The sequence below is a fragment of the Pogona vitticeps genome, chromosome 1 (assembly GCF_051106095.1).
Source record: "Pogona vitticeps strain Pit_001003342236 chromosome 1, PviZW2.1, whole genome shotgun sequence".
NCBI lineage: Eukaryota > Metazoa > Chordata > Lepidosauria > Squamata > Agamidae > Pogona > Pogona vitticeps.
The window spans coordinates 84,413,309-84,437,471 of NC_135783.1; the positions used below are offsets into that span (position 1 = coordinate 84,413,309).

The 24,163-nt window shown below is 38.4% G+C and overlaps 2 protein-coding genes and 1 long non-coding RNA gene across 26 annotated transcripts in view; 1 reads left to right on the forward strand and 2 right to left on the reverse strand.

Annotated features, from left to right (window-relative positions):
- EPB41L2 (erythrocyte membrane protein band 4.1 like 2) overlaps positions 1 to 19,369 on the forward strand; it is a 115,377-nt gene extending 96,008 nt beyond the window's left edge. For 6 of the 24 annotated variants that reach the window (XM_078383354.1, XM_078383357.1, XM_078383350.1 and 3 more), the window contains 6 exons: positions 1,098 to 1,151; positions 4,155 to 4,277; positions 4,851 to 4,943; positions 9,154 to 9,234; positions 17,046 to 17,151; positions 18,167 to 19,369. In XM_078383354.1, the coding sequence (XP_078239480.1) occupies positions 1,098 to 1,151; positions 4,155 to 4,277; positions 4,851 to 4,943; positions 9,154 to 9,234; positions 17,046 to 17,150 (456 nt within the window). In that variant the 3' untranslated portion in view covers position 17,151; positions 18,167 to 19,369. Of the gene's footprint in view, positions 1 to 1,097; positions 1,152 to 1,355; positions 1,908 to 4,154; positions 4,278 to 4,850; positions 4,944 to 9,153; positions 9,235 to 12,897; positions 13,080 to 17,045; positions 17,152 to 18,166 lie in introns of those variants that run through there. The other 18 variants (XM_072996732.2, XM_072996714.2, XM_072996753.2 and 15 more) reach the window with 6 other exon arrangements.
- LOC144585971 (uncharacterized) lies at positions 12,381 to 19,708 on the reverse strand. The gene is made up of 2 exons (XR_013540626.1): positions 19,638 to 19,708; positions 12,381 to 12,478 (listed from the first exon to the last, which is right to left on the reverse strand). It is a non-coding gene; the product is annotated as an uncharacterized LOC144585971 (long non-coding RNA).
- A 78-nt stretch (positions 19,709 to 19,786) lies between these two features.
- SMLR1 (small leucine rich protein 1) lies at positions 19,787 to 24,098 on the reverse strand. Its single transcript, XM_078386625.1, has 3 exons — positions 24,063 to 24,098; positions 23,011 to 23,173; positions 19,787 to 21,324 (listed from the first exon to the last, which is right to left on the reverse strand). The coding sequence occupies exons 1-3, from the start codon at positions 24,096 to 24,098 to the stop codon at positions 21,218 to 21,220; spliced, it is 306 nt and encodes a 101-aa protein (XP_078242751.1). The 3' UTR covers positions 19,787 to 21,217.
- Positions 24,099 to 24,163: the final 65 nt, after the last annotated feature.

Below are 24,163 nucleotides of genomic sequence, written 5' to 3' on the forward strand. Positions count from 1 at the left end.
TGTTTTCATATCTGTGCTTTTTTATTCAACTTACATTTGAAAGTATCTGTTAACTGGTATCTTACACGCTTCTACTTTGTGACATCCAAATTTCCCATTTTGTCATCAGTGCTGTGTTAGGCAAAAAATAGGTTGCTTGATTGTCTTTCCTTTTCCTTTTTTCTTGTCTGTTCCCTTTTCTGTTTTTTATATTATCACTCCTGTCTTTCTGCAGCTTTTAAACTCTTCTTCAGTTGGTCTTGGACATAGGTTACAGCAAATCCAGTATCAGTTTCTTTTAATTTAGCAGTATAGGAAATCTTTCACTTGATTTTTATATGCTGATATCCATAAACATTATGTGCTTATACTGCTCTATTTGATACTTTATACTTCTATGGGAAAATTTAATATATCCTTGACAGGCCAGCTAATTATTATGATATAGCAATCACTACTGTGAAGGACTTATCAGATGTTTTAGTACTAGAAAAAACATCTTTGTCAGGAACACCTGACAGATTTTATAGCATTCTTTTCAGACCTGGGAATATTTTTATAGAACAAGTTGGTGAGAAAAAAATGTTCTCCATGTGCTATGGAACTGTTGCTTTAATTTTTTGGTGCTCTTAACTATTAATATTAACTAGATTGTTTTTGATAATAGTTTACAGTGGTGCCTCGCAAGACGATGTTAATTCGTTCTGCGAAAAACGCTGTCTTGCGAAAACATCATCTTGCGAAACGCGGTTCCCCATTGGAATGCATTGAAGTCTGGGGGGGTTGTTGGGGCATATTTTCAGCACTCCAGGCTACAAATGTTCAGTGGCATTCACACTTAGTCATATTTAGTACATATGGCATTGGTTGTAAGTCATGGTTAACTGTGATCTTGCTGAAATTATTGAGACTTCTCTATGTATCATGCAGTTTGGCTCCAACATACTATTAAATTCTTTGTGCTTATTTTTGTGCTAATTTAACAAAACTATGCTATAAGTATGTATGTAATCAGTCCTTTTGTGCTGTTTGTGACATGCTAAAGTCACATGTTTGTCTCAACAAGTGTAGAAACTTGTATTTATATGTATCTTCTGGTTGGTTTTTTTGTTCCACAGAAATTTACTCCCCAAACAGAAGAGCTCTCCATTGGAACCAGCAAGACTATTAAGGTTCTATTATTTTGTCATAGTTCATTGAGCTTTGACATTTCAGATTCTTCATTCTTCTTTCATTTGCTTTCCCCCCTTTAAACCATTGCAGCCATCATTGTTCTTCATGTGACCTGAACCACCCATTTCCTAGTTTTATGTTCATTATTTTGTTTATTCATATGTTCTACTTTTTGTTTTTCCTCATCCATTTGTTTTGTGCAGAGTTCGCATGAGACTCTGAACGTAGTGGAGAAGAAGCAGGCAGAGGTTGGGATAGAAGAGACACTAGTCACAGATGATATCAGCAGGGGCAAAATACAAGTTGTCTTTGGTGGTGGGGAAATTCAGAAGAAGGAGCATCTATCAAAAAAAGACTCTTCATCATTGTCATCAAATAGCAGCAGTAGTGAGAGTGAAGATGAATCAGGAGAATACCGGCCACACCAACGGATGACGCAAGATACTATAAAAGAAGAACTAGAAGAAAATGAAGCTTTCAGAGAAGAAGAGGAGAAGCACAAGACAGAGGGAGAAACGTGTGTGGAAATCTCACAAGAAATCTGCCCAGTTAAAGTAACAGTTGAGCATATACAAGTGAGAGAAGCTTTGATTCAGGCAAATGAAGTATCCTCAAAGACTACGGGAGAGACAAACCTACCAAAATTGGATGAGAAAGGCCAGATAGAAGAAAACAAGGAAGAGCAGCTCAAAGTAAATGGAGAGGCATCGCATATTGACATCGATGTTTCACCACAGATAATTTGTTGCTCTGAGGTAAATGGTAGAAGAGGAAGGGACCCTAGACTTCATCATAGGGTGAAATATCTCTGCCTTTCTTCTTCTCTGTCCTCTCCAAGTTTTCAAATCAATTCAGATGTGGAAGGGGGGAAATTATGTGCAGTCAAATTCTGCCTTCAGCTATAGTTTCAGAATTTTTGCTACATTTATTTTGGTTCCCCAAAAAAGTGAATTTACCTAGGATTATGCCATCTTCTTTTTAAGTTTTCCATGTTGTGATTACCATTGTTAATTTGTTTGAGTCTTGTCCTGTCTAGTTTGTTAGTCTTCTATGGATCTATAGTAATTGGAATCATGAGAATGTTACCTATCTTGTGGCTGAGGTAAACATAGCCGAAACATGTCATATGCAATATTCTTCTTAAAAACCCTTTGACTTTGTTTGCCATCTTACCCTAGATACTTAATTTTGCTTACAGAAACACTTATCCAGCAATTGTTAGAATGTATAATCAATGTAATACTACATAGCACATTGATGAATGCAGTCATAATCGCCATAGCATACTGCTTTTAGTCAATGTCCTTTCAAGATATAATTCTTATTTTATACTAGTTATATGCAGTCCTCTAAGAGCAGCTATTCGCAGCCTTTTTGTTTGTTTGTTTGTTTTTTGTTTTTGCTGTGGCCATAAACACAGTATGAAAGAAATAGAGACCAAATCAGGATTGTATACGTAAATGATAAACCGTATAAGGTGGTGCATGAAGAATTGTTTCCAGTCTGTGGCTCCTTCCAAATGTGCCAGCGCCCCCCCCCCCCCCCCGGGACCATATGGCCCTCGTTGAGAATGGCTGCTCAAAAGGCATAGATGCATTGTAAAAGATGCTAACCCAAATTAAGTTGATCTTGGAACATACAGCATACTGGCTCTTCTGAAAGGTGGGAAGTAAAGGCAGCTCAAATGTTCCATTCCAGCTATATGTCAGTGTGTCCCTGTCAAACAGCACTTGTGCCAGTAATCCTTTAAAAAAAAAGTAGGAAGGAATCTCCCCCAACACTTCTTAAAAACCATAATCTGTCCTATTGCAATTGTCTTTTTGACGACTGGTGGACACAGCAGCGGGGTTGGGTGAGAAACCACATGGGCAGCAAACATTTGCTTGTACAGTTTGTAATCCAGCTAGGAATAGGTATGTGGAGGTGCTTTCCTTAGAGTGAGATGGTAGAATGCATTTCTGCCTACTGGTTTATAAGCTGTAGGAGTGGCATAACTGTAATGTTAAATAAAGTCGTCTAGGCTAGCCTTGTGCACAGATGCAAGATTAGTTCTGTTTCAACAGCATTAGCAAACAAGAAGGGGAACATGCAGCCTTCCAGATGTTGCAGGATTGCAATTCTCATCAACCCTAGTTGGCACAACCAGAGGTTGTGAGCTGAAGTGGAATCATATCTAGAGAGCATGTTTCCCATCACTGATATAGAACAATGCAGCGTGTGTGTGTGTGGGTGTGGGTGTGGGTGGGTGTGTGTGTGTGTGTGTGTGTGTGTGTGTGTGAGAGAGAGAGAGAGAGAGAGAGAGAGAGAGAGAGAGAGAGAGAGAGAGAACTGTACACAATTCCATTTGGGGTAGCATCTTTAGGGTGTCTTAATAAATTTTGTTTGATTGAACCTTGCTTTAGAAGTGGCAGAGAGATAACTGTTGTATTGAGGAACCACATAGATACCCTTCAGACCCCATTCTAATGGAATGTTCCATATGCTACATGTTTAGTTGGTACAAGATGCATTGTATAGCTGTTCAGATCTTTAAATGCTTTGAATCTAATTTGTATGTTAAGATTTATTAGCCATTTTAGTATGTGCCATAGTAAAATTCAAAATATGGAAAATCTTCAGGTGGTTTTAAAATGGTCTGCATTTAATGGGCCAGAAACTGATGCTTCTTTCTTGATTTTCATATTAATGTTTGAGTTTAGAAGTTGAAAGCCTTGTGTCATAAAATTGGTATTTTATGGCTTGAAGCTTTTTGGCAGACTGCTATATATAATATGCTTTACTGGTTGTTGTGGGTTCTTCAGGCTCTTTGTGCTGTCCTCTGAAGATGCTGGCCACAGAGACTGGCAAAACGTTAGGAAGAACAACCTTCAGAACACGGCCAAAGAGCCCAAAAACCCCACAACAACCATTAGATCCCGGCGGTGAAAGCCTTCGCGAATACAATATGCTTTACCTTTTTATGATTTCTGAATTTACATCTTCTATGTCTTTCTGAACACCAGCCTCCAGTGGTTAAAACTGAGATGGTGACCATTTCAGATGCTTCACAGAGAACTGAAATATCCACCAAGGAAGTACCAATTGTTCAGACAGAGACTAAAACTATCACATATGAATCTCCCCAGGTACAGATACTAATAATTCATAATATCTAAAAGGCAAAAGCTCAGTGCCCTGAACACTTGCCCATAATTTTTTTCAAGCAGATTGTCAAACATCTCCAGCATAATAGATGCCCCCAATCCCTGCTAGTTTTCTGCTTTTATTATTATCAGGCTTTTTGTCACTCTAATAGTTTAGATTTACAAGCTGGGGGTAAGACACGCCATTAGCTCTGGTTCCCCCTCTCTGTCAAGTTTATTTTAACTTTATAGCTTTAGTTAGATTCAGTTAGCTTCCTCCAACTTCTCCAGCCACTACATAGATCATAGAGCAACATTAAAAACAAATGGGTGGACAGATGGTATGGTTTAACTACTGGACAACACTAGACCTGTTACCTGAGCCTCCTGGGTATTGTGATTTTTATCAGAGAAGTAGGGACTAAGAAGTTGATGATGTAAGCAAAGGTCTGACTCAGTGGCTGAAATCCTGCTAACTTGAGGAACAAATTTTATTTTTAATATTTTAAAGATACTCAAAGAAATACTTACGAACTTAAATCTTGCCTTTTCTTTTTTTTTTTCTTGATTATGCAGTTTGATGGCAGTGGTGATGCTGGTGTGTTGTTAAGTGCACAGACAATCACTTCAGAATCTGTTTCTACAACCACAACTACACACATTACCAAGGTAAATCAGATAAAATAGTTTCTTTTCTCCTAATAGAAATTATTTTCAAAAATCAAAATGGCTTCTGAAGATTGTACTATATTGGAAAAAAGTTGATGGATCTATTTAGAAGCTTAAGCTGTGACTCAGCTGTTTTTTTAATCGTTGAAGTTTCATTGTTGTCCTACTAGCTATTTACTTTAATTATGGCTTGAGTGAATGCAATTTGTATAAGCTAATACATGTGCATTGTTATCACTTAGTTGTGTGCTCCTTGCTTGACTATGCCCTTGTAGATACATGCCCACAAATCACAACCATGAAGTTCTTTGTGTGCTACTCCAGATTGTAGTCTGTAATGGAATAGAAATAGTGATGTTTAGGCTGTACATGTTGTTGAGCCCTATGGAACATTGGAAGTTTGTTCTTGTCCCTCCACAGTAACAAAAAAACAGCTTGGGAGGATTTTCAGCTCTCTAGAGTCCATTTTTACAGTATTTTGGAGATTGCATGAGTGGAGGATTGGGCATCTCCACTAAGACATAAGACATTTATTTGTCATTGCGCTCACAAGTGGGTGCAACGAAATGAGGTGCTCTTCCCCAAGGTAAAACTGGACAACACTACAAAAAAAGTTAAAATATACACAACTTTCACCATCCAAATATAGATACCCCGTTTTCTCTCAGCAATTAAAATTCCACCAAAAACCTGTGGCCCCGCATTTAAACTCAATACTGCACTTGGGTAAAAACTGTTCTTGAATCTGCTTGTCCTTGCTTTCAATACCCTGAATCTCCTTCCTGATGGTAATAGTTTAAAGAGCTGATATCCCGGATGAGAGGAGTCTTTCAGTATGTTAGATATCTTCCTCTTACATCTGTTCTTATACAATTCTTCCAAAGAGAGGACTGAACAGCCAATGATGTTTTGGGCCGTCTTAATCACCCTTTGAATTGCCTTTTTCTCTGCCACTGTGCAGCTCGTGAACCATACACAGAGACAGTAGGATAATATCCTCTCAATCGAACTCCGATAGAAGGTGATTAACAAACTCTCAGTCAATTGTTGCTTTCTAAGAATCCTTAGAAAATACAACCGTTGTTGTGCCTTCCTGATTAACGCAGCGGTGTTTGCACTCCAAGTCAGGTCATTTGTTATGATAGTCCCAAGAAACTTACATTCAACCACCTGTTCCACACAAACTCCATCTATATACAGTGGCTGAATGTCTGCTCTTTTTTTCCTATAGTCCACTATGAATTCCTTGGTTTTTTGGATGTTAAATAAAATATTGTGGTTTTTTTGCACCAGCGGGATAGCTGTAATACCTCGTCCCGATACGCAGACTCATCATCCCCAGAGATAAGTCCTACTAGTGTAGTATCGTCTGCAAATTTGATAATCCTATTACTGGGATGGTTATTGGTGCAATCCGATGAATAAATGGAGAACAGTAGTGGACTAAGGACACAGCCTTGTGGAGTGCCAGTGCTGAGTATCTTGTCAGTAGAGATGTAGTGCGAAGCCTTGATTTCAGTGGAAATGCACCATGGGATTCTGGCCTCACTGTAGTACTGTTTATTTATTAATACTGATCTTGATAATTCTTATTGGGTTGTGAATGCTAGTAGAACTGCAAAAGGGTTTTCTGTCTTTCCTGTGATCCATTACAGGCATGCTTCTTGATCACCAGTTTAGATATAAGGATGTAAGTGTTAGTTCTTTCTGACGGTAGTTTATTGATTTAGAAAATTGAAAATGTTATACTGTTGTTTACAAATACTTGTGAAACATTTCACAATAATAATATTAAATTAGCATAAAGACTTAAAATCAGACTGAAATGAAAGTGTGGTCTCTGTATATAATGAATAAAGTAAAATAGCACATAATCACCAACTAGAAGCTTAACTTCAAAAAGGAAAGGGTTGTGCTAGGATATGGACCCAATCAGAAAACCCACTGAAGTAGTCTAGATCTATAAATTAGAAGCCATGACTCCCATCTCTTAAGAGAGAGCAACTTGTCACTTGAATAAATTGGAACTCAAAGCTGCAATTCCCTGGCTGATCTTGAACTGGAGAAAGTTCTTGCTGTTAGTGGATTTCTTTTATAGTGATTTTTTTTTTCATTGTATGTTTTAGGCCTTATTTATGTTAATCCCGCCATAGATTAATTCTCAGGGACCAAAATAAAAACCACTCACCTGTTAGGAAAGCTCCTCTTATTATTTGTCTAGTCATCTCTACTCTTGATGGTGAAAGAAGACATGCAGATAAGAAAGATATATCTCCCCAAATATAGTTAAACATCCCTGGTTAGGAAGCCAGAGACTAAATACATATTTATTCTCAGTGTCTGGAATGGAAGCTGGATCAGAAAGCTAATCTTACTCTTTTACCTGTGAAATACTTTTCACACATGCCAGAGAACATTCTTAGGTAGAGGGGTTTTGTTTTGTACATTGCACATGAAATTTTCTGAATGTCTAGCATGTGAAAGGCATTCAGGAACTTATGGCATGCATGCTGCCCGGTATTCTGCATGATCTCCCCTATTTCAAGAGGCATATTAGTAGAAAGAAAACAATGCTTGCACAAAATCCTGCTCAGTTTTATATACTTTAAAGGGTGGATACAGTGCTGCTCAAGGCATTTTTAGTGGCTTCCATATTTTATGATTTGCACATGATGAATGCATCCTAGCTTTCGTCATGATGGGATAGTCCCAGAGTCCTGTTGAGTAAAATGTGTGGGTGAGTGCAATGAATGATGGATATACAGTCAATCAATAAATTGTTTATTTACAGTCAAAGACCAGCAAGCAGTATATTACAATTAAAATACATTACAATTAAAATATAATTTCATAATCTCTAAAAAGCAGGTGATCCATTTTAAAACATTAACTTCCATGTATATATGTATATACTTACAATGACAATAAATTATATTATTATTATTATTATGTTAACATCTTCATTTAAGACATCTAATAACGTAGTAAGCACAGATTAAAGAGAGGCCAAAAGCCATTATTGCATCATTGAAGGTTCATTTTTATAACATTAGGCTGGGGCAACCATTAGCCTCACAAGGATAGGAGGCTACAGTATGATATTACATCAGCACAATATTTAGCCACTTGTAGAGTAACGGCTGGGACTTTGTCTGAAAGCAGCAAAGTTATATAGAAATTTGTATTTCTCCCAGGAAATGTCTGTAGAATGGACAGTAGAAAAGACCTTTGCAGGTCTTGATAAAATGAGCAGTGTAACAAAACATGTCCTACAGATTCAGTCTCTTCCCCATTACAGGGACATAAACATTCAGTGTGGGGATACCTTGAAATCATCCTTCTAAAAGTTTAGGGAGGGAAGATTGAATCTCGCTAGAGTGAAGGTTCTTCTAAACTTAGGGAGTGTTAAATTGGACAAATAGAAGGCTTAAAGTTTCCATTTCTTACTGCACTTAGTTTGTCCAGCAAGCCTAAGTGTTCTTGTAGTTCTATATCATGGATCCTTTGTTTTCTAACTGCTTTAGCATTTGCATAACCCATTGTTACAAGAACACTGGGAGAAAAACCTATCTGAGTCAATTCCATACTCTGGAAACACTTCCATTCCAGGTAGAAAGTGTCTAATAATATCAATGGTGCCAAACTTACAGGGCAAAAAATTAACCAATAATTGAGTATCTGAATCTTTGCCTGTGCTCTAATAGAAACTAACCCTGCCACCAATCTCAGTGTTCTGTTGGTAATGCACGAGAGAACTGCAAAAACAGCCCTCAAGAATTTTGTCTGTACCAGCTCAAGGGGATGCATGTTGGAGTGCTCACATATTTGGGAACCATAGAGATGTGGGGTATAATTTTTGTCTTGAATAATTGTAGCACAGATGACAGTAGATATAACAGAAATAGTTCTAGAAGATACATTCTGATAGGGTAAAGAAAACATAGGAAACAGATGTAATAATTTGGCATTGAGAAGCAAGATATAGCCTTCTCATCATGTAACAAAGGCACCAAAATGGATGGGTATTCCTGCTTGGCCAAATTGTGTACTCATCATATTGTGAACATCCTATCCCATTCCTGCTGCATTATATTACTGCTAGCTGTGAGTGAGGCTATGTAGGAATCACTTTGTACTACTTGGAATCTTTCCACATTGCACTGGACAAATAATGCAGTAATACGTTTTCTCTCTCTTGTGAATCCTGTAGACAATAAAAGGTGGTGTGTCAGAAACCAGAATTGAAAAACGGATTGTTATTACTGGAGATGCAGATCTTGATCATGACCAGGTACAAGGCAAAAATATATACTGTTTTCCTTTTCTGTATTTGTTTGCCCATCATGAGGCAAATAATGACTTTCTCCTATCTTCCCCCCCCCCAAAATTCTGCTATTAAAAGTCACCAACATTCAGCTCAACTCATGTTTTTTTGATTAATTAAGATTACATTTCATTTACAGATAGATTGCCCTAGAGAGGGTTAAAAAAACCTATTGAGTTATTTTAATTATACATTGCCCTTTTATTCTTTGGTGCAGCTCTGATTTTTAACTGGTAGTTGATTCACAAATCAGTAAAACAGGGATTTAATTTTCATTTCTTAATTGAACCAGATCCTCTGAGTAAATTTAATTTCAGGTTTTGATGTGTCTATGACAAGTGCAATCCTTCCTTGAAGTCTGAAATTAAATGGCAGAGATGTTTAGTATTAGGCATAAGGGATATCTGTGCAATGGAGCTGGTGAATCTGGAAAGGTCAGGCAGAATATTTACTTTAGTAAAATTAAATTCATCATGCACCCCTCACCTCAAGATTTTAGAAAATGCCGTTTAGATTGGCATAAAGTATAACCATTATAATATAGTAAAATAAACTTTTTAGTTATGAATTTTTTACATCTTTTAGTGAAACATTCAACTTAGTGAATGTTTTATAGCTATTGTCAAATATATGCTCATTTTCAATAATAAATATAATCACTGTTTTTAATAAACAGAGGATCTAGACTATGGGAGAAAACTACAGTTCATGAGAATGAATTGATTTATGTAGCTTAATGACGTGAATATCTGTTTCTTCATTGTGGTCTCTGTAATTCACACTAATGCGATTGTTCAGTGCCTGTGCAGATGTCCTTAGAATCTTCTTCTTCTAATTATATAACAAACAGACAACAATCAAAGGAATACAAATACGGGGGCAGGGGGAGGAAAAAAAAATACACCATACAAAACATACACACAGGGAAGTGCTTACAGTCAGTATAATATCTAGTATAATCTTGATTACATAACTGTGTTACAATACTAAAATCTATAACGTATGTTATATTCTCTACTCATACAGTGGTGCTTCGACTTGTGAAATTAATCCATATTGGAATGGTGGCCATAACTTGAAATTTTCATAAGTCGAAGCACCATTTCCCATTGAAATGAATGGTAACAGGATTAATCCATTGCAGCATTTAAAAAAAATACAAAAAATTAAAAGCACACAGAAAGCCACATTGAAAGGTGCTGGGGCTTTAAAAATAAACCACCAAAAATAAACAGAGCAAGCCCTGAAGGCTGCTAAATAAATAAATAAATAAATATTGAGCAATCCCCATGCTGGGACTGCAAAAAACAACACAGCACAGAAACATAACCCCCCCTCAGCTGAAATCCACCCAGAAGTTTCTAAAAAGAAAAAAGCAACATCTTACCAGGCAGACTGAAGCCTACAATGGCACTCAGTCCCGGCGGGGAGCCTCCTCCTAGGCCGCCGCCACACGCCCCATCCACAGAGGAGCCCCTCCCTCCTGTGCGCCTCAGCCCAGCACCTTTGACAGCCCTTACTCATGAGTAGACCCATGCAGTTGGCCACCCTTACTCGTGGGTAGGCATGGGCACTTGGCCGCCCTTACTTGTGAGTAGACCTGCACTTCCTGTGCACGGCGGCAATCCGGATTTTTACAACATATGTGTTCTCTCTCTCTCTCTCTCTCTCTCTCTCTCTCTCTCTCTCTCAAATCAACAATTTCTGATATGATATTCAGCGAGAGCATTTCTAGTTTAAAGGTTATATATACCTGTGTAATTTCTTACATAATATCTCCAAAGTCATTTTACTCTGTCACGTATCCACCACCTATACAAAAGAGAGCCCGAAGTTGCTGACAGTATTTGTAACATCAATTTCTGATCTCTAACACCCTTTTTTGCCAGTTTTAAAATGCCATCTATAGAACATCTTTAACACATTTTCTCTCAAGTTTACTGATTTAATCCATCTATAATTGTTATTCCACATTCAAATCCAATTATCTGTGTCTATATTATAGCCAAAGTTTTGTACCCCTTTCATCATCACTGCTTTCACCTTTTCATTCTCTGAATTCTCTTCTACCAATCAAATATACATTTTTGTATAATCTTCTCATTGGTATAAATCTGCAGTTCATCCACCTGGACCTTCCTCTCATAAAAGCCCATTGTTTTATCTTTCTTCCATCTTGATTCTAAAGTCTCTTTTTCTGCTGCTCCCACTGCCATGTCCTCTTTGAGTCCTGAAGTTACCGCCTTAATTTTTAGAGTTTGGACTTTGATCTGATTAGTAAGTTGATTGATAATGTTCATTTGCATCTCCTGTATATAGTTCTTAAAAGAATCTTGCATTATTTTGATGGATTTGTACATTGGCTAAAGGCTGTCATTTCTGTTTCTTGGGAAACCTCTTTTAGCTTAATTTTGTCCCTAAGATTCTCAATTTACAAAGAAGCCTAATTGTATTTATATCACAAATATACCCAATACAAAACAATAGCTTAATAATTCAGCTTTTTAAAAGTTCAGGTACTTTAATGTAGCTCCTTATAAATCCTGCAGGCCCACCTGTACTACCATCTTCTCTCTAGGTCATACCACGTCCACCATATCTGTTTTTCCCCCTTCCTGTACGTCAAATTCAGTCAAGAGCCATAAAACAGTAAAACCATCAGTCAATCAGTCTTCATGTTCAATGGGTTAAGCCAGGTCCAAACCCAACTTAGCACATCCAGTTGTAAATCCAAATTCAGCCAGGGGCAGTTTTAATTTATAATCCATCATTTGCAGATCACAGCAAGGCCGCTTGGGGGTGGGGTTCCCCCATTTTGTATATAAACACCCAGATCCTCCCCAAGTGCCTCTGCTAAACACTCTCTTTAAGAACTCAAATCTTCTTAAATATCTAATATTATGGATCTATATATGCTATGGAGGGAGGACAGGGGGATGAGAAAGTGATTTCCGTCTATGTCTTTTAAGTTTTGTCTCTTTAAAGTGTGACACAGATAAAAATTAGCCTGTGTTTCAGGAAAACAATAACAAAACCATTTAGAAAATAAAGTTCTTAGATTTCAAAGAGAGATTATGTAAACTGATTTGTCTCTTTACCCCAATTTAGCTGGCTTTTTGTTCTTGTTTTTTCTGTCTTTTGTTCTCTTTATTGCTCCTCCACTGCTTTGTTTATTTCTTCTCTGCTCTTAAATCAGCAGCTTTAGTTTGAGCTGTACTTGTCATGAGAAATAAAAGGACAGTTACAGTTCACATAGCCAAGTAAAAATCTTCACACTTCCCACCTTGGCAAAGTTAGGCAGCTAATTCACCAGGACATGGCGTCTCCCAGGCCAGGTGCTTTGAGAAAAGAAACTCTCACAAGGACAGATTGCTATCTGAATTCAGAGTTTTCCAGCCCTCCTTCACTGAAAGCCCACTCTCCTGTAGAACTTGCCCCCCCCTTCACTGCTGGGGGTCTGCTGACCTGGAGTTTACACAGGGGTTCCCAGAGCCCTGACATTCCCACTGCTCTCGCTGCCTTGCTCCACCTCCCTCGAGCAAAATAATAATAATAATAAATCAGAATCTTCCAGAGCCTAGAAAATTGTTACCCCTTCCCTTATAGAGCCTCGTTTTTGCATCATTACAGGTACTCAAGAGCCTTGTGGCGCAGTGGTTAAACTGCTGTACTGCAGCTAAAACTGCTCACAAGCCGGGGTTCAATCCCGGGTCCGGCTCAAAGTTGACTCAGCCTTCTATCCTTCTGAGGTTGGTAAAATGAGTACCCAGCCCGCTTGGGGAGAGGGCAATGTGTAGCCTGCACAATTAACTTATAAACTGCCCAGAAAGTGCTTGAAGTAATATGAGGCAGTATATAAGCAGCACACTTTTTTTTTGCTTTTGCTTAGTTCATGCTCCATTACCTAGCAGTTAACTGTGAGTTCTATTTTGGCTGCCACTAAAGTAGCACCTGAATTGTCATGCAGAGCTACTTTTACTTGTGTAAATAGTTCTTGAGTTGTATGTCTTTTCTTCCAGATAGCCCTGTTTTTCTTTTTAATCCTTAAAAAACTGTTATTTATCATCAACTAGCTTTTAAAAAACAACTGTATTCTGTCCTTTACTTAATTCTGCTTTTTATGGCCTTTATGGGCCCGTTTGATAAGTGCAATAATTGGGGGAAAAAACCTTTCTCACAGATAGACACTCCAAGTGCTTCTACTGCCAAATTTGTAAAAAAGTTCACAAGGGTCACAATAAGAAATAGTCAATCAAGACTCAAACTATACCTTTGGAAAGGTCATTCAAAGTGGTTCACATTCTCAAAGGAAACACTGAAACCATCAGTTTTGATCTGCAAGATTCCTTCTAAGCCAGTACTCACTGAGTCTATTCAGACCGATGTGACTCAGGATACCCAGAAAGAATTGGTTCTGCAAGGGTCGAGTGCCAAACAGGAGACTCCACCAAAAGAGATTATTTTGACACCATCCATTCAAAACACACACCATCAGTTTTGAAGAAGAGGAAAAGACCCACCTCAGAAAAATAGCAATTAAAAAAGGCAAGGCTACAACTTGGGAAACAACTGTACCTGTGGTGGTATATACTCCCACCTCACAGTCTTCAGCCTCGCAAATAAAGGAACAGAATGAATTAGTTTGCCTAGGGTCAGTATTGAAGGAAGATGAGGCTCCACTTCTATCTCCCAGTGTCTCTCCACCTTTGACACATTAATCCGCATGGAGCCATTTAACACAAATGTCAGAGAGTGAGCTTGCATCCTGGCAAGCCCCAAAGGGTAATGAAAAACATAGTGGGAAACATCAACACTCAAAACTGATCTTCTCACCTCCTATTCATCATCATTGGATTCAGAAGCATCTCAGTCATCAGTGTTCAGAAACCTCCACTTGCATAGACCTCCTTTTCCATGCAGACAGAAACCAATGGGGGGGGGTTATCTACTCTCCTTCTTCTTCAGAGCCCTGCCACAATTTGGGTATGGAATGGTCATTTACATAGCCCTTTCTTCATTTCAAATGGTGCAACGAATGGAACATTTAGCCGCATGTTCTGGCTCGATGTCAAGTTTCCCAATATTGGAACACCAGGACACTTGGTGTGGAAGATGGAGGCAATCAGTTTTCAAATCTCCAGCATCTGGCCTAGAAGCATGCCCACTTAGCATAGAAATCCTCAACACTGACTACAGTAAAAGTAACATCAAAAGCCTTGATCACAAAAGCAATTTGACATCAGCAACCAAAATTGAGGAAGTCCGACACAGTGACTGAAATTGAGGAAACTTGGCCCAGAAAACGCTAGGGTGTCTAGCGAACAACACTCAGTGCTTAAACCCTCTCGAAGCTGAGGCACAGTTCTAAACGTATCAAGAAATAAAAGAACAGACACATAAGGACCATTCACTTGCTGATTCCAATTTTGAGTCTTTGACCCTGAAAAGATCAGGATCTCAAGAATTAGGCTGAAGAAAGGGGCTAAAAAAAAGCAGGCAAGCAACAGATAAAATTTGTTAAAAGTAAAATAGATTTACTTGCCTGTGGTGCATCTGAGTAGTTTTCAAAATGTTTTCAGAAGATCTTTAGGGAGAAGTTGCTAGTTGCTTATACTTTCCACTAGACATGGGGACAAATAAAAAAGAATCGCAATATTCGTCAGAAATTGCTGATTCGTTAATATTTGTCCCTTCATATTTGTATTTCCAGAGACCTCCACGAATATGAAGGGATGAATATTTTCCCATTTTTATTCATCCCCCATACAAAGAGAGGGAAGGCTATGGCTTTCCCATTCTGCCTACCAGCCCACTGATAAGCAAGCCGATAGGCAGCCATCTACCACCACAGCCTATCCCCCCCCTCTCCCTACCTTAGCCACTTTTGATGGCTCACAAAGCGGGACAACTCACCAAAATGGTGAGCCATCCCCATCTCTACCTTCCACATATAAAGTGTGGAATGAAAATTGCTGACTGCTGCCTTGAGGAAGAACTTCTTATCAGCTTGACAAACACATATTTCCACATGTGCAGTGGCTGCAGTTGCTGCAACAGCACAAATATGCATGTTTGTGTGTAGAAGATTTAAATGAGGACATGGGCATGCCTACTGATTCTTTAATCTCCCCCCTAGTCTGTTTTTCATCCTTTTGCATATCTAGTCCAAGAGCTCAGCTAGACAAAAATGAGCTAAGCAGTAAGAAGGATGCTATTGCAGGGGTGAATCAGAGTTTGAGGAAATGATTGAGCACTCCTGCTCACTGATTTTCCCCTGAAATGCCATTGCAGTCCACAGTCCCCACATTGCATTGTAATACAAATAAATTTAACATTAAGTAGTAAGACAGATATCAGTTTACCTCTGGTGGCCGGCTGATTTTAAAGAAATGGATAGCTTACATTGATTATACAGGGCATACAAGAATCATAAAAGACAAGGTACCTAAAAGCATGGTGTTTTAGCCACACAGTGAGGCATTTGGCCATTGCATTGTTGGAAACCTGTGACCTAAGTGTGTTTGCAGTGGCTGGAGTCCACTTTGTGTGCTATTTTCACCCAAGTGGGTCAGTATTTAAAGCCATTTAAAGAGGCATTGATAGGATAAGAGATGTTTGTGTACACATCCCCACAGAGGCTGTACAAGGTAATAATGAGGATAGAATGCATTGAAAATGTACCCTTCAGTTACCTCATAGTCTCATCAGTATGTTTGCACTGAAAGCATTTCTGAGAGCTTTAATGTTTGTTAGCTGAAACATTTCAGTCAAAATAATGGATGGTGGGTGAATAATTTGCAACAACACAGAAGTTTTGTACCAATGCATTGTGCAGACAAAACCCTTTGCAGATCCTTTGTCAGAAGGATAATTCAGAATAAGGGCAAAACAGTCTCCCAGACGTCACTTTCTTCTCTCTGCATTGCAGCCCAACATTTATCCTCTGTCTTAGAAGATATACTGTAATATGGAAAAGGGATCCTTACTTTGAAAAAAAATACCCAAGTAAGGTAAACTCTAGACTAGGCAATATCTTTATGAATCAGTAAAACATTTCAAAGAAGCTGAGCTTTTAAACTCTACATAACTTTGTTGTCGGGCAAAAGGTATAAAACTTAGATTTCAAGTGCAAAGGCCAAAATTGGGCTACATATGATGTCCATAGCTCATGCAGTGAGACCACTAGGAATGCAAATAAAAAATTAAGATTCTACATGAGATGGAGATGAGGATGGCAACAGTTTAGAGGCTGTCACTTCACTGAAGACAAAGGATTGGTCTGGTCCCTTGCAGATCTGCTAATTACCCTGCCCTGACTTCAGGGACATTGCCTACCTGCGTAGTAGTAACACTTCGACATTGTGGTCTTGTTTAGTAAGTATGTAAATCTACATATTTCTAATACTGTTTTTGAAATATTCTTTTGCTAACATTTGCTATACTGCTGTGTACATTTTTACTGATACTTATTCTAGTGATTTTTATATAAATGACTTTGTGAAGTTCAACTGAGAATTGACGGTTAAATATTGTAAATATACTATGCATAAAAATTTACTACATTTCAAAACTAAGACCTGACAAGGCAGTAGGGCTGCTAAGTGTTTATTAACTGACTTAGAAGTTGATGTATGGCACCCTTCTTCTGTAAAGTCCTCTCTCCAGAACACAGTGGATCTAGGAAGTATAGTGTGGGTAGTCTTGCTAGTCATTATCTGCTGTACCAAATCTTCTAATACTTCCAGTTGTTCAGTAGATTCTTTTCAATATTTATGTAGGCATTGGCACAAGCCATTAAAGAAGCCAAAGAGCAGCACCCTGACATGTCTGTAACAAGAGTAGTGGTGCATAAGGAAACAGAACTTGAAGAGGAAAGAGAATAAGGTAAGAGCCTGCACATAGATGGACAGTACCTTTTTGAAAGCCTTTCAAGGCTCTCCATTATCTTTTTAGAAACAGACTATAACTCCATCCAAAGGCCCAGAACTGAATGTTGAGGATCAGGTGATCCCAAACACACTCTGTCCTCCTAGGTTTGCCTTTGCAATAGCAGGGTGGTAGCAGAGAGGTCCTAATTGCTATCTCTAGGTCTTCTCAGTCCCAGGGTTTGGATACTGCCAAGTGTGCCTGCCTCCCAGACCCATCAGAAATATAACTTCCATATGCCAAAGAAAGTTCCCCAGAACCTTGGAACAGATTATATCCCAAACAGGGAGGATCTAGCCCTTTCCTTTGGATGAGTAGGAGAAGTGACAGCAAGAAACAAGTCACTCATTCAAGCTAGAACCCACTCCAATGCTTGGAGGATGTATTTATTTTTTAAGTTATGTTTTAACCATGTCTTTCTTTCAGTACGTTAAAGATAGTGTCCGTTGCTCTTCTCCACCTTTTTTTATTCTCAAAACTAACTTTACAGGTTGTTCAAGCTGAGAGAGAATAATTGTGCCAAGGTCACCCAGTGATTTTCATGACTTAGTGAAGAGCAGAACCAGAAAACCCCAAGTCTGGTTGAGCACCCTAATAACTACGTCATACTTGTGATGCTTGCAAAAGCAAGCCATATTTCTTGCCATTTTTATAGGCCTTCAAGTATGTCATGGTCATGACATGATGCTGCTCATTGTGCTAGTGGTGTGACCTTTTATCAGCACAGAGTGAAGTGAGCAGATAGTGTGCCTGTCTCCATTTGAACAGTTATGTGTTTGTAATTAGATTTTGTAGTTAGCTTATTGAAAACACAGACAGCTGCTTTTCTAGAGCAGGAAGCCTGGTGCTTTTTGAGACCAGGAAATGTGGTACATGGGAGGGGTGACAAGTACAGCATAGTTGACTTTTTAAAATTGCCTTCAACATTTATGTACAGTATAACACAGTTTGCTGGTCTGCTTTCCTTCTTCAGAATTTTGAAGTATGATCTGTGACTATGAAGAACTTCAGTCATTCCAAGTCAGTGTCCCTGCCACTGTTTTCCTGAATTCACCAGCCCACCAACGATGGCCAGACTTCTCCAGAATAAACTGCCAACACCAAACCTTTTTTTCTCATCCTTTACTATCTACATCTTTATTTTTATAACCAGTTCGTAACATTCTTGGCTTTTTTATGAGGTTATAGATGTATTATTTTTTGCACAATTCCCTGCCATTTTTATATAACTGATTTTTCTGATTGCATGAAAGTGAACAGAAATATTTAGTAAGCATTGTTCACTTGAGCAAGAGTGAAAAGCAGAAAGAAGAAACATTTTGCCTAATTTAGATGTAGCCTTTTCAGAATTTTTCAAGTAAAGCCTCTTAGTGGAATAACAGCTTTTCAGATTATTCAGGCAATTAAATATCACATAATATAAGAAAGATACATCTTTTTATTAAGAAAAAAACCCTTCAAAGCTTTCTTATAACTTGGCAGGAAGAGTAAATTAAGATTTATATGGATTTTATACAAACTGTAACTTACTCTGTTCTCACGATCCCCCATTTTCTGAAGGGAACTGGTGCTGGTATAATAAGAGGGAGAGTTACAAATATGTTTCTGTTGACTGAGCACTGCTTTAGTAACCTTTATGCACTTCACACCCTTTGTTCAATCCCTTCATAGACATTTTGTGGTCAGCAACATTCCAGACAAGAGTGGAAAGACTTCTGTCTTCCCTGCCAGCAAAGATAATCTAGGCAGCTTAAAACCTTAGTGCTTTCCTCATAACTTGTTAAATGTCAAACACTTTCATTATATGAATACATGTGCAGAATATTTGCATTGCATAAAAAAACTCATTGTCTCCCTGTTATAACTGACACTTCCGTTGATCAGTTGACTGTTTTATGTACTTTGCTTAATGACTTGCACAGGTTTTAACAGCATTGAGGGGCCACGGTGCAGTCTAGGGCCTATTGTAAGTAGTATGGAACCACCTTTTTATAGGATGAGGTTGTCACTGAGGAGCCTTGTATGAAAACCTGTTAACTGTGGTGTCTGTTTCTTCCCACTGTTCACCTTATGTATAGTTAAGATGCCATATTAAATTTATAGCAGCTTGAAGTTGTATTAAGTGATATTTTGCTTTATGTAATACTATTATAAAATAAAGTTTGTTTATTCTCTACATGTTTCCCCACATATGTATTTGACATTTTAAGAGGCAAATTTAGATTCTTTCACCGTAGTTGGAATATAACTTTATAAACACATGTTGGAATTAAATACATTGTTAGGACAAACATATTAGTTTTGCTGTTTAGATACATGTTATTAAAGCTCATTACTTCATTCTAATCACATGGCAATTGGACATTCTCTTAAAGGATTTTATTTCAACAAATACATGCCAGTTCATTTAAAAGACAAGAGATTGTGAGTGAACTATAGCCTACCATTTTCTGGCCATTGTAATTGTAGTTCTTTATTCAGCCTGGTAAGAAAATGTCTCCAATACTCTCTGTTTTAGGAAGGCTGGGTTGGATTCAGACTATGTTCTTGGCACTTTGTTTCTGTTTAAATTAATAGGAATGAATAAACATGGGTTTCATGTAACTTCAACAGGACAGAAAACACACACCTAACTCGGTCTATATCCAGCCTATTTGACTTGAAACAAAAACTACTTAATCTTTCCATTGTTATTGGCTTGCCCTATCTCTAATTTTTCTGGATGAAACAATCTGTTAAGCCCCCATAACATTCTCTCATTTCAGCTATGTGTTAGATTATGTCCATCAATTGTTCTTAATTTAGTAGTGAGTTTTAGTAGCAATGGCATCTGCTTCCCTCATAGTTTTCCAGTCATACCACACCCAGTCCTTTGGTCACAGTGAGATAACTTCCAAGTGAACAAACAAATAGATTTCCGTTTCTGGTGAAATGGGGATCATTCATATTTCAGAGGGGAAAAGTGTTGAAGAAGAGCATTAGTGCAGAAAAATAGTCATTATTAAACTCAAGGAAGGTAACCATTTGTGTTTTTCATATTGTTCCTTGCTGAAGTAAATATACGGTAGTTTCATTGTGGAAAAATCCACTCATTAGGTAGAAGATGGTTTAAAATATTAAAAAGTTTTAACTTTTGAAATTGCTTTTAAAGGCCAAAATGAAGCATCTGGGTCCTGAAGGAGTAGCTTATTGTTAGTGATATCACACGAGGCATCCAGTGACCAGTATCCTGTTGCATAGCTCTGTTTGCACAGTGGGACTGATGTCCCAAGCTGCAGAAGATTGCTACTAATTAAAGAGTTCTCTTTTTCAATTTCAGAATACATGTGAGTTTGTGTCCTTGTGCATCAGTTGTGCACCCCAAAATTGCAGCTAGTGACATCACTGCTGTTGTGTGGGTGGAGTAGGATACTGGCCAAAGCAGTACCATAGCCATATTGCATATAAAAGATGAATAGCCAAGGAAAGAACTGTATTTCATTGATATCAAGGTGCTAGGTTCCTAAGGAAAGTTGATGTCTTGTTCTACTATGGTGTTATAAACCTGTGTTAAGGTTTTAGACCTGAGGAAGACAGCACTATCAATTACAAACAAGCAGTGACTTGTACAGTATGTTTCCATTTGTTATTCTTTGCTCTTGCATTCTGTTTACTTTTGTAGAAGATCAGCATTTCATTTCACTTTTTGAATTACTAACTCTTGTGGTTGCAGAAAGGAAAATAATGCAACAGGAGGGAAGCCCACATTTCCATTTTATGTGTTATTTCTCTCTGGTCCCAAACCCTATAGTTAGATATTCAATGGTGCCATTTTCCAGATCAGTTCTGCAAAGCTACTACTCCATAAAGGCTCCAAAATCATTAAAACTCCAATTTTAAGTAGCTGTTTGTTCACTCTTTCAGTCAAAGTGATTGTAACATGTTCCTTCCAGTTGTTGATGCAGCAGCAAACTTCCTAAATCATAGATTAAATAGGTCGTGTTGAAGAAAGTGTATCCTGACATGAAATTTCCTTAAATTTTGTTTATGATGATCTGGGTTTCCTCTTGGAAGTCTTCAATTTCTCACATTTAGCATAGTACTCAAGTATTGCTTCCGTGGGGTTATTGGCCAGAGAGAGCTCTTTGTTCACTGGAAAGGATAAAAGCAGTTAGTTGGTGGCAGCAAAGTTGAAAGAAGAACAGCATGATGAAAGCAGCTGGAGAAACCTCTGTTAATGCCATGTGCTCTCTTGGATGTTTCATCTATTTTTTTTCATACACTACAAGAAAAGCATAGCCATATTGGAATGAAGCCTTATTAAATAAAAATAAGAAAATTCTGTTTTTCACATGATTGACAGAATCAAACTGCACCTCTTTTCACTTATTGAGTTGTGATTAAGGATAAGATCTTACGGACAGTAAACTTTTTTAAAGTACGGTCTCAAAGATAATTTTGTCATATTCTTGAAGAACTTACAAGAGAAACAACATAGAAGAGGCAAAGGAAAGAAGAAACTGAGAACTTTGTTATGTGAGGTTGTTTTTTTAAGGTTATTCCAGTTATTGGGAGCATGTGTTCTTGATCAAGGCCCTTATAGTCAGTAGGCCAAATATGGCCTTCTATACTGGTTACGCAAAGTCCCCATATCATTTTTATACCCCTCATCCACCTTCCCAGACTTTTCCAGTATGTTCCACCAATAGGTCCCAAATTGTCTAAACTTGCAGAAGGGAGTAACTTTTGATAAAACAAGTTCACTCCTTTCTTCTTTTTCTCCTGAAACCAGTTCCTCACTAATTAGTTTGGTACCAGGAGAGAGTGTTTTATGATCTTGGAAATACCTTCTCACAAAGTGGTAAAAGGCAGCTGGCAAAACTTCGAAGGAACAGGCAGTTTCTTCCCTTCTCTCCTGGCCCACCCTTACCCAAGCTAAGGGAACTTCCAAAGGCAACTGAGATCATCATCTCATTTGCCAGTCTCTTGACAACTAGTATTTCCGTTCATCATAGATCACCATAAGATCTGCACTTATGCTGTATTTGCCTCTTTGGCCCCAGTCTTACTGAACAGATAATATTACACATATGATCTGGTCAGCCAGGGATTGCAGCTACATCAGGAGCAGTGTAACTAAGAACAAGTGCGAAATTTGACAAGACTTTGCATCTGCTGCTGTAAGAAACTAAAAATCAGTTTCAAAATGTATTATACTGGAAAAGTGGATGGCTGTTAGGCTTATGACATAGAGTCTGACATAAAAATAAAAATAAATTCACTTTTCCTGCTGCATGGAAGTCAAATTTGTATGACTGTTTCATTTTTAGAAATAAAACTGGTCGTGTATATTCTACCTGCCGATGTTCTTTTATCTCAGCTGACTTGTGAAATGTGGCACACATGATTAGCAGGTAAATAATAACTGAGCCATCAAGTCAAACCCATTTTATGATAACCCTTTCCAGGGTTTTCTAGACATAGAATACTCAAAATTCTGCACTTTCTTCTAACTCACTGGGCAGTTTGCACAAGGCTGCAAAGGCTGGTTCTTCTTGGAGTCATAATTGGGAATTGAACTCCCATCTCTGTCTCTGCAGGTATCTCTCAGCTATCCAGGCAGCTAAAAGATAGGGTATTTGCTGGGCTCTGCTAGGCAAGTGTGCTTGGGATAATCTCAGTTACTAGCAAGACACTTAAGTATTGTTTGAGAGTAAATGGAGGAAGCATGAATTATTCTAATAGTCCCAATTACCTAGAGATTAAATTTGGGTTGTTCTATTTTACCATTAGTTCTCCCTGCCCCTCTTTCAGTGTCTACTGTGGTGGTTGACTCACCCTCTTTTAGCTTCATCCTAAAGTAAACAATGAGAAGCAGCAGAAGCAAAGTCACTGGCAAGAAAACTCCACTGAAGATAAACCATCCGGGCAGCTCTCTCACAAAGACAGTCAGAGAATATCCCATGGCCAGGCAAGTTAGTAGTAGTCTTTGTATAGATCTCTAAAACTGTTGTGATTTTTGTCTCTGCGCTTCTTTGCTCCTGTTGTCTGGCCTTTGCTCAGCTCGTATTAACTTCTTTTCCGTCTGGACTTTGTTTTGTTTGTACAATGCTGTGATTTCTAATACAGGGGCCAATGGGTTACTGAGTTACTAGGCCACAGGGTTTAAAAGGGCATGTTAAAATTACCCAGAGTAGGCTGTAACTGACTGTTAATAAAACAGCTATCTCATTTCTTCTCTTCACTACTCTGCATTTTTCTATGCACCTTTCTTTTGTTACAATCAAGCAGATAGTTAATGAAAAAAAATGACTCATATTCGTGCTATCTCACAACTTGTTCTGTGTTTAATCAGCGTTTGCTGAACTCTACCACTCTGGCTTGTATAGGGACGTGGTGGCGCTGTGGGCTAAACCGCAGAAGCCTGTGCTGCAGGGTCAGAAGACCAGCAGTCGTAAAATCGAATCCACGCGATGGAGTGAGCTCCCATCACTTTGTCCCAGCTCCTCGCCAACCTAGCAGTTCAAAAGCATGTAAATGCGAGTAGATAGATAGGTACTACCTCAGTGGGAAGGTACAACGGTGTTCCCTAGTCACGCTGGCCATGTGACAACGGAAACTGTCTTTGGACAAATGCTGGCTCTACAGCTTGAAAAACGGGATGAGCACCGCCCCCTAGAGTCGGACACAACTGGACTAAAAAATGTCAAGGTGAACCTTTACCTTTACCACTCTGGCCTAAAATGCTGTGAAGTGCAAAAAGAAGGTAAATACTCTTCCCTTGGTTCCAAAACATGTGTCACAATACATTGAAAACAGATGCTGCTACCAGGCAGTCTTAAGAACTAAACTATGCAATAAATGTGTGCTCCAGGGTTCTTTTTACTCACAAGGCCACCTTGACCTGGTTTGGGATCATGATGCATGGATAGGGAAGGTTTGAACTGGGCATATGGGACATGTGGCCCTCTAGCTGTTGATGAGCATGGAC